Raw genomic sequence first — 12,585 nt, 5'->3', positions numbered from 1 at the left:
GTAGAGTGTATTTCTATGGGTCCATGCTCTCTTTCTGTATGAAGCAGTGGTGGAGAACAGAAGAAAGTGTATGACAGAAGGCACGTTGCTCTGTTTAGACTCGTAGACGTGTCTGTATGTGTGTTTGAGGGGACCATTCTTATTCTGGATATTTCAGCAAGGTGAGTAGCAATCTATAGAATCAAACAATCAAACACCTCGGTATCTGTCAGACTGAATGACCAATATAATAACCTTTCAGTTCTGTAATCACCCTCTCTCTTTAACTCTGACTCACTTCTCACTTCTAGTTTGAAATTTAGTTTTCAACCACATGAATCATTATATTTTTCTATATTCAATTGTAATGGCAGAAGATTTAAATTATTTTCACACCTTAAGAAAGCAAATGGGATTCTATATTTAATATTATGACTCATGTGATTGAATCATGTATGACCATGTGTGTAAGTATTTACTTTACAAGTGAATTTTAAACCTAATGTTTTGGGGGGTCTGAGAGAAACCAAGGCCCTTAAAAATCTGAAAAACTTTATTAACACTGAATTGCAGGTTGAAACAGATTACTTCTGTTTGCGGTCTCAGAGACCTCAACTAGTAAATAATATTAAATGCAACAAATTTTCCTCAAGCAATAATGATCTTATTATCTGATTCTGTTTGCAGTTATTTTTGCAATTTGTGATACAACAGGACAGTTGAAGCTTCAGCAATGGATTAGATTAGGTTAGTGGACTATTTAAAATAAAATAATAGATTAATTAAAGGAAAGTAATAGATTAATTTTCCTATTATTATTAATATCATTATTACACATCGGGGTCTCTGTGACTCAATGTGTTTTGAGTATCTGATGCTTTTGTGAGAATTCAAGTTTGTGTGTTTCAGAGGAAAACTGCAAAGGTGAATAAACTTATATGAGAGGCCTCTAGATTCATAAAGACAGAAATCACATTAAAATATTATTTGTCTTGTAATAACAGGAATAATGGGTTTAATAATTGTTCATTATTACTGTGCTATTCAGCAGCATTTTGAAATGTTCTTACATGGAGTCTGCAAGTAAGACGCGAGAGAATCAGATCTGCTTGCTGATGTGGCTTTTGGATGGTAGAATCTGGTGTTCAACCTGTTGTTTAGATTTGACGTTTAGCTAAGACACTGCATATTCAGTTTATACAGATAATTTTGTGTTTAGCTGGGAAGGTCTGAATAGATGGCATGAAATACAGGAAGGAAGGAGTGTTAGAAGATCCTTATTTGTGTGTGTGTGTGTGTGTGTGTGTGTGTGTGTGTGTGTGTGTGTGTGTGTGTGTGTGTGTGTGTGTGTGTGTGTGTGTGGAGGTCGAGTATGTCCACCTGTTTCAGGTCATGATCAGGCATGAGGACATGCCAATCAAACCACCGACACAAGCACATCCCTTAAAACTGACAAAGAACAGAGCACAGTAGCGCTATAGAGCCACATTTTCATGGAAATCAATCTACAAATGCCTTACTTATAGTTGTCTCTCCACATTAAACTGGGATTGGAGAAAGTATTTTAAAGGGATTTTTCACTAAAAAATCGAATGTTACAATGGTACAAGGTTAACTTCAGTCATTATTCATTTTAAATGCATCTTTTCACAATGAAAGTGCATTGAGGCTAACATTCCGCCTAATAGTTCCTTTTTAGTTCAAATGAAGAAAGAAAGTCAAACAGGGTGTGAAAAACATGAGGAAAATGAGGAGTAAATGAGACAGAAACACAATTGTGTCAGAATTGTATTTTTTATGTTAAAGGAATAGTTCCCCAAAAATGAAAATTCTCTCATCATTTACTAACTATATGCCATCACAGATGTGTATAACTTTCTTTCATCTGCTGAACACTAATGAAGGTATTTGGAAGAATTTATCATCTCTGTTCGTCAATACAACACAAGTGAATAGGTGCCAAAATGTTGATGCTCCAAAAAGCACAAAGGCATCATAAAATTAATCCATACGACTCCAGTGTTTTAATCCATATCTTCAGAAGTGATATGATAGGTGTGGGTGAGAAACAGATCAATCTTTAAGTCCTTTTTTGCTAGGAATTCTTCCCCTGCCCAGTAGGTGGCGATATACATGAAGAATGTTAATGACCAAAAACACAAGAAGAATGTGAATGTGGAAGTTAAAGGGTAACTAAACCCCTGCTCAGAGTCTGACTCCACCCACTAGCAATATTTGAAAAATGCTGGAAAAGTGGGCAGACCCCAGCGGGGATAGAGGGGACGAACCGAGGGGGCTGAGCGGGGGGGCGTGCACCTGAGACCCGTAGCGACGGATTAATTGACAGCTGCTGTCAGACTCTAAAATGGAGAGTAACTGGAGTGACGCAAGTAGCTTTGCCACGGAGCGGTCTTTTGAAGTCGAGGACTTTTCTCCCCCACCTTCACCTGAAGTGGAGGGTGAATTGTCTGTGGACACAGGGCCGGAGCCATATCAATTCGAGCCGCTGGCTCAAACTGCGGTTTTAGCTCCCGCATCGCGATCGGCATCCGACGATGCAAGCGAAGCAGCCGCGCAAGGGAGAATGGGGCCAGTGTCTAGCTCGTACCAAGGGCGTGGTGAGCTGGAACCTGCTTACGTCAGCTGTCACCGCTTACGTCACGAACTACCGCAAACGGCCAATAGGAAAATTCAACTGCAGTAGCCACCTGAAGAGGGCAGCACTCAGACGTTTTTACACCATATATTGTAGAATTAAAACACTTTATACACAAATGTCAAAAAAATTACTTGAATCAATGACCAGTACTAATAAAGCCCCATTCTTACAGATCATTAACTAAAAAAAGTTGGTTTAGGGTTTAGTTACCCTTTAAAGTGGAGATTGTCTAAGCAGGGAGGAGAATTTATAGTAAAAAAGGACTTAAATATTTATCTGTTTTTCACCCACGCTTACAGTATCATATCTCTTCTGAAAACATTGATTTAACCACTGGAGTCTTATGGATTACTTTTATGCTGATTTATGTGATTTTTGGAGCTTCAACATTTTGGCACCCATTCACTTGCATTATATGGACAGAAGAGCTGAGTAATTCTTAAAACCTTCATTTGAGTTCAGCAGATGAAAGAAAGGCATACACAAGGGTGGGTAAATGATGAGAGAATTTTCATTTTTGGATGAAATATTCTTTTAATGTAAAAAATGACAACAGTACCTTTAAAATGCTAAGTATTAACGTGTGTGTTTGCATTTATAATTGTGTGTGTGCAGGTGGGCACAAGGCAGTAATGGGAGACTGGAGCTCTCTTGGGAAGCTTTTAGAGAGTGCCCAGGAACACTCAACGGTGGTAGGGAAAGTCTGGCTCTCCGTCCTCTTCATCTTCCGCATCCTGGTGTTAGGTGCTGCCGCAGAAAAGGTCTGGGGTGACGAACAGTCCGGTTTCACATGTGATACTAAGCAGCCTGGTTGTCAGAACGTATGTTATGACAAAACTTTCCCAATCTCTCACATCCGATTCTGGGTGATGCAGATCATCTTTGTGTCCACTCCAACGCTGATCTACCTGGGCCATATCCTGCACCTAGTGCGCATGGAGCAAAAGCATAAATGCAATCAGCCAAGCGGGACAGACAAGCAGGCCCTGATCAGCACTAAAGCTGGAAAGGGTCCTGTTCGGGATGAGCAGGGAAAGATTCGTCTTCAGGGAGTCTTGCTACGCACATATGTCTTCAACATCATCTTCAAAACACTGTTTGAAGTGGGCTTTATTGTGGCACAGTACTTCCTGTATGGATTTGAGCTGAAGCCACTGTACACCTGCAACAGGTGGCCCTGCCCCAACACAGTCAACTGCTACATCTCACGACCGACAGAGAAAACCATCTTTATCGTGTTCATGCTGGCCGTAGCCTGCCTGTCTCTGCTGCTCAACCTGGTGGAGATGTATCACCTGGGCTTCACTAAGTGCCGACAGGGTCTTCGATACAGACGCACTCATTCTGCCTGTGACACTGAATCTAAAACGGCCAGTGAGGATGCCATGGTTCCATTTGTGCCAAACTACCCATATTTCCCCCCTCACGCACCTCACGCACCTCCCCTCGCCCCCTTTCCCACCGATCCCCACTTCAACCTCTCAGAACCGGATAGAACCTTCCCACCCCACGGCAGCCACTCCGTCTATAAGCAGAACCAGGAGAACATGGCTGCAGAGCGCAGTGGCAAGCCTGACACAGAAGTCAATACCAGCAAAAACTCCAACTCTGTGCCTGGATCCCCCGCAAGCCAGCAACGCAGGCCCAGCCATTCAAGCCGCTTTAGCAGCAATAAGACCCGGCAAGATGACCTCAAAATCTGATCAAAAGGAGACAAGACTCCATTACTGATTCAGTGCTGTCCCAATTCTGAAAGCACAGGAAATACACTCTCATGCACACATGCATTTTTAGCACCGAAGGTGTGATGAGAAGTGTTTTTTAGAGTTAAGTGAGAATCAGAGAAGTTGCTTAGACAGAATCTGAGGGTAAAATGGTGTTACTTTACTTGAATTGGGACTTTTGTGAATTGGAACATTGCAATGTGAGAAAGATTGAACTGGATCATTCTTTAAAATGAATAAAAAATGCTTTCACTTACCAGCAATAAATCACTTAGGAGACTTATGGGTAAAATGTGAATGTTGGATGTTGAAAGTTTTTTTGTCAGTGTGTTAACTTGAAAAAGGCCTAAAGTGAAATAGATGCATGGAAACATTCTTTAGAAACAACTGGTTTAGAGAAAATGTATTTACTTTGTCTCAGATTTGACAAGAGTGTGTGTAGTTTCTGTGCCATTAGAGTCATCAAACCGAATTGTTCAAATAATGATTATTTTCAGACAGGTTTCCAGAACATTTCTGCCATCTACCATTGTTGGGACAAACTGATTGCCCCGCCTCAAATTCATGCCATTGGTTGAGTCAATGTTGCTCTGTTGGGCTGTTCAGGATGGTCAAAAAGAGCTATGCTTTATAGTGCCACAGTGTTTACACTTTTCAAGGATATCAACCTGCAAATGGCTTCCTTATAGATGTATCTGCACATACAGTTGGGATTGAAGTATTTTAACAAAAGATTTATTTTAAAATATTAGAAGTATGATAGCACATTTGAAAGGTATGGACTTCAAGTCTGATCATCTTAATCTTAGGTTCACAGTGTCATCAGCTTGTCTATGATCAGTTTAAAACTCTTTAGGTAGAGATCCACTTCTGTACTAATTTACCGTCCACACATTCTCATCATGTAAATATGATGCATTATGCATACAAAGTTGCTATGTGTGTGTGTGTTCACTTCTTAAATAAACACTGGCGTCTATTCTTAGAAATCTGAAACGAGTGCCCAGAGACACTCGGTATATGCATGTGTGTGTGTTCAGAGGGAAACCCGAGACAGTTCTGGCAGACAAATGGGAAGGGAAACTGATTGGCTGAATCCGATCCATTAGACAAGTGTAGATTGGCTCAAAAGCTCTGAATTGGCCAAAAACATCCCAGCAGATTCTAAAAGTTCAGTTCCACACACACTAGAAAGTGTGACTGGGCAATAATAAATTGTAATGGTCTTTCTAGCTCTGTACCAAAACCTAGTGAGCTGCCTTTCTGTCTACATAGGCAGCTACCTTCTAAGGAAGCACCCTAAATTATACAGAACCACAAGTGACTGGATTGAAATGCTCAGCAACTCTGTTAAAGGAATAGTTCACCCAAATAAGAGAGCTGAGATATTCTAAAAATCTTCATTTGTGTTCAGCAGAAGAAAGAATGTCAAACACATCTGTGATGGCATGAGGCTGAGTAAATGATGAGAGAATTTTCATTTTCAGGTGAACTATTCCTTTAAATGAAATAGTGTCAAGACATATGTGTCCTAAAGAGACTACACTAATGTTCATAGTTGATTAAATATAGCAAGATGTTAACATGTTGCTAAGCTCTTATGACTTGATAATTGAATTAGTACACAAAATGCTGCCTTTTATCTTATGCTACCACAGTCTTCAGGTTCAGAGGTCATGTGATCTAAGCCAACACATACATTTTTTTTACCATTTTCATGGATCACTATGGAAAGTCTACAGTAAAGTTAGCACAATGACCGGGGTAGCTGACATGAAATACTTTTGTCATGCAGTGTGAAATGATATAATCCATCTAAAACTATTATCAACACAATGTCGCTAATCCTTTTACAACTATTATGCATACAGAGACTACATGAAGTATTTGTACAGTACTTTAAAAATGATAATTTATACATTACATACACTTTCCCTTATAAATTCATATTTTAACCTAAAATGTTGATCATAGGCATGTATTCATGGGCATGTAAATGTAAACTACTTACCTATCAAACAGAGCTGTCGCTGACCACAGCAGGTGCCCGACTGCTTCCCTGCAGTCAAGAAAGATCACAACAGCAGCATGTCTGTGCACCTGCAGTTAGGATCAATCACACTATTAACAGCTCTGTGGTCAATCTGCTTAGATTGTTCTCATAATGAAAGGAGGCTTACTGTGTTTTATTGAATTCTTCAACATCCATGTAAGTCCTGGAACAACTTGTGTTCCAATGAATGTGTTAGACAGTATAGTTAAATTAAGTGTTAGGTCTGGGACAAGGGCTTCTTCAAATTCATATAAATGTATATTTTTTCTTCTTTTTTAAAGATTTATAATTAGGTATTATGATTAGGACTATTATTGTGTGATAGGAATGTTAATGCAGGAACATGTCTTACTTTGCTGCTTCATGTTGTGTGTATCGTCTAATACATTTATATATATATATATAATAAATATGTAAAAATGCATCTGTCCAAAAAGTTTCTAGGCAAAATATTTTAAGATGGATCAGCTTGGCCTTTATTTTGCATTATAGTCCTCTCAAAAATGTACAACTACAAATATCTTCATGTGATCTACTTTAGTTACTTTTCATAAAAAAAAAAAAAGAATAAAAATACGCAGCTGAATACATGGTTTTAGCTACAGCTAAACATATTTGGAAATTAAAGGAAATATATAACATAAGGGTGTTGGCTCTGTAATAGAATTTAAAAGTGTCTGAAAAGTGTTCACTAAAAACTGTCACTCAAGGCCTTGAATTTAAAAGAATGTTCCGGTTTCAATAGAAGTTTAGCTGTATCGACAGCATTTATGGCATAATATTGATTTCCACAATAATTATTTTAGACTCGTTCATCCTTTTCTTTAAAAAAATATTTGGGTTAAAGTGAGGAACTTACAATGGAAGTGAATGTGACCAATTTTTGAACATTAAAATACTCACTTTTTCAAAAGTACAGACACAAGACGTAAACATTATTTCAGTTTAATAAAATCACTTACTTAACATTTCTGTGTAAAGTTATAGCCAATTTTACAACTTCATAACCATGACAATGTAATGTCAACAAACCCTAAAACAACTGAAAAAATAAAAAACTTTACAGCTCAAATAATACATAACACAATTATAAGCTTCACATTTCTGTATTTAAACCCTACAAAAATTGGCCACATTCACTTCCATTAGAAGTTCCTTTCTGTAACCTCGATTTTTGCTTTTTATAAAGAAAAGGAGGAAGGAGTCTAAATACATTTTTGTGGTAATCAATATTATGCCATAAATGCTGTCAATTGAACTTGTACTGAATGCTGGGCTGGAATCCGGAACATTAAAGAACATTCCCAACAGTAGGAGAAGATCGTTCATAAAAATGGTATATCTGCAATCTGGAGAACGGATTTTGTCATTTTATTGCACCAGCTGGGCGAGTCTTCCAGAATTCAGTGGGAATAGTTGACTTTAAAGGACTTTACTCTTTCCTAATTTTTTAGAATGAATGATTCTGCCTGAAAAAGTAGACCAAATCAACTTTAACTTCACAAAAACATATAGTAATATTATTATTATATTAAGCAGGATTCAGCCTATTTCTTGACTAAAATGAATGTATCCAAGTTGTATGTGGTATTCAGCACTTTCTTACAGGTTTAGGGTATTTACATTTTTGGGATTGCCTTCCTATGTAATAAGTGAGAAAAAGAGATCCTTTCTTCATTCATTTTATTTCACTGACATCACCGATAAATTTCATAATATGACAAAACAAATTTAAAAATAAAAAATTACCACACATACTCTGCTGTACATGTTAACAAAAAATGTTCAGCAAGTAAATGACTCGGAGAAAATGAAACACTGGTAATCCTCTGCAAAGGTGTTGAGCAGATTTTTGTGGCTGGGTATGTGTGTCTGCTAGAGACAGTAACACAATAGCATCTTCCACTGATGAACTTTTACCAACAAATGAAATAGAAAATACACACTTTTGTATCCTATACTCTGAGGTGCCTTTTAACTTAACAAGAACAAAACTACTTCATTACTCACAGAATGAGCAACTTTGTTTAGCTAGTGTAAGACAGACAGAATGACCACATCATTAAACAAAACATCCCTTTCTCTCACATTTGTGCAATTATCACCACAAGCTCTCAGCATTTACACAAAGTTCAAAATTCAGAACATTACTGCATATACTGTACATATTCCCTTACTTATGATTGGTCAAGTGGACTATCACTTAATTTTATTTACAGGTTTGGTTGTGGATTTTGGATATAATATATAGTGTTATAATATTTCCCTTGCTAAAACATTTCAGTCTTTTCTGTATGGCATTAAAGGAATATTCCAGGTTCAATACATGTTAAGCTCAATTGACAGCATTTGTGGCATAATGTTGATTACTAAAAAATAAATACATTTCAAAGAGTCCCTCCTTTTCTTTATAAAAACTGAAACTCGAGGTTACAGTGTGGCACTTACAATGGAAGCGAATAAAGGCTAATTTTTGTGTTTAAAAGGCAGAAATGTGAAGCTTAAAATGTTATAAAAGCACTTACATAAATTCTGCTCTTAAAACTTGTGTATTATTTGAGCTGTAAAGGGGATTAAATTGTAATTTTTACAGTTGTTTATGGTTTTGGAGTTTACAACATAATGTCGTCATGGCAACGAAGCTGATTTTTTTTTTAATAACTTTACAGAGAAAAGGTTAGTAAGCGTGCAAGTTGTAATTGCTTCACTGTAAACCAGAATTTTATTTTTAAAACAAAATGCTGTCAATTAAGTTTAACTTGTATTGAATCCGGATTATTCCTTTAAATTTTTTTTATGTGTATAATGATGACAGAAAATATTCTCAATAACAGAAAAGATTAAATAGTTTTTGTTGAATGGAAGCACTTGTGATATTTGTACTGAAAACCTGAATCCAAAACGAATAAGGCATAAACTACAGATTTCGGTTTGTACATGCAAACACATTCAATGACTAAGAAACAAACATCTTAACAGGCATTTCTTAACTACACTCAGAAGCAAAAACAACTATGAAGATTATTTCAAAAGGGTAAATAAAGGCGCCATTTGTGTCAGTTTTCCTAATATATAGCTCAATCATTAGCAGTTCAACAGCATAGTATTTTGAAACATTATCACCCCTTTAGTGGTGGCTGCAATTCCTTTATGTGCGTATACGTGCTAGATCAGGCTGGGAACGAGGGATATCAACTCGAGGAATCACACCTACTGTTTGTATGACATCATAACAGCTCATACATTACATTGTAATGCCCAACAGCTGTGAATTATATTACATAATATCTGTACCAATCATCAATATATGTTATGTCAATCGTGTATATTACAACATAATACAGCTAACAGCAATCATTTATAATTACATCACAATACCTCACACCTGTCATCTGAATTGCATCAATGTCACACCTGACATCTGTTTTATAACTCAAACAGTCAGTTTATAATTTGCTAACATTTTATATTAGGTTGAATACTGTTGCGATGAGGAGAAGGATGGAAGTGAGGATGCACACCCGGTGCTGAATTGTCCTTATCAGCCTGGAGGGGGATAAAGACGAGCTGGAGGAACCAGTTAGAGAGAGAGACACACACACACAAGCAGCCCCTGTGTTTAACTTGACCTATGTCATTAAAGTTATTTTGACTGATCTGCCGGTTCCTGCCTCCTCCTCGACCATCCATGAACCCCATTACAACTGTATGTTTACAATAATTAACATAATAGTTAAAATAACAATGAACATTACTAATACAGCATTTATTCATCTTAGTTAATGTTAATTTCTAGAAAAGAATGTAATACAGTTGTTTACATTAACATTATTTACTGCATTATGAACTACCATTGAACAATAATGTTTATATAACAACATTCACGAAGATTAATAAATGCTGTAAGGAAATATTGTTCATTGTTATTTCATGAAATCTAATGTATTTGTTTATGTACAGACCCTTATTGTAAAGTGCTACCTATAATTCTTCTCTTTTTGGTCCCCTTGACTTGTAATTAACTTGCAAGTGTGCATGTGTATTTCAACTAAATTATTTCCTTCATCTGTAATGGACAGACATTTTAATTGTTTTTTACAAACACTGACCAGCATAAATTGCAAAGAGAAAAAGGAAGAGAACCAAAGAAATCTGGAAAAGAGAGAGAAAGAGTGAGGGGTGAGTGTTTATGTCTTTTCGGGCAGTGTTATGCTGTGATTGCTCTGAAGTGTGTGCTTAGTGTGTGTCTTTAAGCTGGTTTTTACATGCATATGCAATCAGAGTATCCGTGTCTACAGCCCGTTCAAAGAAGCGAACGACAGACGGCTCATTGAGGAGAGATGCGAGAATCTGCTCGAAGGAAAAACTCCAGTCCTCAACTCTGACAGTGCTGGGCGAGCTGGAAGTGTCTGTGGGTGTGTCCAAGGTGGGGCTGCTGGTTCCAGCAGGACTGCTGGTGGGTGTAGAGGGGCGTGAGATTGAGTTAGGGGTTATGTCAGCATGAGATGGAGCAGTTTCACGTTGAATCACTGGAGACTCTGGTGGGACATGGGCACCTTCGGTCTTAGGGCTGGTGGGTGATGTCAAGGAGACCTCAGGCTGAGCTGTGCTGTGGGAGATGGTGGTGGGTGTAGTTTGGGGTGTTTTCAGTGGGTTGCTCTCCAGTAACTTGCGTCCCACCTCTTCCATGCGTAACAACAGACTGGTGACTCGCGCCACAGCATGGTACAGACTCTCCTCCTCCTCATTGCCATGGAACACAGCGTACAGAGTCTTCGTCAAACCAATGAACTGCACCTGGAACACATACAGTGTGTGAAATGGAGTGAGAAATTGGTTATGCTTTAAACTTTGCAGTAGACTTTCGGAAAGAAATACCTGAGGTCAGTACGAGTGCTCACTGACATAATGATCTTTGTCTAGCTCATGGGAGACCTGTGGGTCTGTTATCATCCAATTCCCCTCTCTCTACCCTCAGTTTCCAATAAAATCACTAAAATGTGGCAAAAAGCCCATTAATGAGAAAAAGCACATCAGACATTTTTAAGGTCACAGACCTTAAGGTCTTCATGACCTGATCCTGTTCCCCCTTTCCCTCCCTCACAGTCTGCCTTAAATGAAATGTTGAGAGAGAGAGAGAGAGAGAGAGAGAGAGAGAGAGAATCATACAAAAACTTCCCTTTTTACTTTAGAGGATGTAGTCTAAGTTCCTCCTTGTCAGTTCTGTAGTGTATCTCACTTGGATCAGCTTTGCAAGGATGTACGAAATCTCTATTCATTTCATTAGACTGGTTTAAAAAGCTAGATTCCTTTACTACAGACTTTAGTAGCCACTATGTACGTAAACACAAATGGGTCTTACTGAGTATAAACTTTAATTTGATGCAATTGTGTTTATATTTTCAATATTTAATTTGATGTAATGAAAATGAAACTGTATTTATATGGCTTTAAGATTCTTATATGTTTAAACAAAGTTTCTGCATTTGCAGTTTGGAGATTCCACCAACAGGTGGTAATTAAGTTAATGTCTAAACTCTGAAAATACAGTGCATCAAATGATGTCAGATCAGAGTTGTAACCGTCTTATATGAAACAATATGTCTTATATGATAACAATATAAAATGTATGTGTAATGTTACTACACTGGCAATGACGAAGACGATGACGATGGAGTGAAGAACACAAGAGCAATTTATTTAACAAAATTTGAAATCCAAAAAACCTAACTATAAACGTGAAACATAAACATGAACTTGACTTGACTAAACCTAGACTTTACATAAACTTGACTTGACTTCAAAAGATACACCAAAGTTACTGTAAAACAGTTAAAGGATGGGCAAGGAGGAGGCGAGAACCGGCTTGACGATATGAATCATATTTTAATGAGAAACTTAAAAGAAGACATAAACACACGACGGACATGTCCGCTAACGATCTCTCTCTCCCGCACGGCCCTCTGCAGTCAGCCTTTAAACCTCACGGAGGCATAATTAGCCTTATACGGGACCGGTGCGCAGGATCACGACCCGGCCCCGCCCTCCGCCCTGCCACATTCCTCCCTCGTTCTCTCAGGCTGGGGACCCCCCGGCCTGACGTACATCCCCCCTCTTTCCCTGGGGGAGGGCGCGCCTTCCGTGCTGTCTACCGGCAGGTCATCCCCATC

General features: G+C 38.1%; 2 protein-coding genes across 2 annotated transcripts in view; one reads left to right on the top strand and one right to left on the bottom strand.

The window, feature by feature from the left end:
- Window positions 1-27: 27 nt before the first annotated feature.
- LOC127638806 (gap junction alpha-3 protein-like) lies at window positions 28-5,044 on the top strand. The gene is made up of 2 exons (XM_052120553.1): window positions 28-161; window positions 3,254-5,044. The coding sequence occupies exon 2, from the start codon at window positions 3,271-3,273 to the stop codon at window positions 4,339-4,341; it is 1,071 nt and encodes a 356-aa protein (XP_051976513.1). The 5' UTR covers window positions 28-161; window positions 3,254-3,270; the 3' UTR covers window positions 4,342-5,044.
- A 3,045-nt stretch (window positions 5,045-8,089) lies between these two features.
- The window catches only part of LOC127638859 (TBC1 domain family member 8B-like), a 33,089-nt gene continuing 28,593 nt past the window's right edge, over window positions 8,090-12,585 (bottom strand). Inside the window, exon 21 of the mRNA XM_052120594.1 lies at window positions 8,090-11,212. Coding sequence (XP_051976554.1) covers window positions 10,652-11,212 — 561 coding nt within the window. The 3' untranslated portion in view covers window positions 8,090-10,651. The remainder of the gene's footprint in view (window positions 11,213-12,585) is intronic.

Source organism: Xyrauchen texanus, chromosome 4 (genome assembly GCF_025860055.1).
Source record: "Xyrauchen texanus isolate HMW12.3.18 chromosome 4, RBS_HiC_50CHRs, whole genome shotgun sequence".
Taxonomy (NCBI): Eukaryota; Metazoa; Chordata; class Actinopteri; order Cypriniformes; family Catostomidae; genus Xyrauchen; species Xyrauchen texanus.
This window is presented reverse-complemented; position numbering and strand designations above follow the sequence as displayed.

Excerpts from the sequence above, each read along its gene's own strand:
- LOC127638806 (XM_052120553.1), top strand. The coding sequence starts at position 3,271 with ATGGGAGACTGGAGCTCTCTTGGGAAGCTTTTAGAGAGTGCCCAGGAA.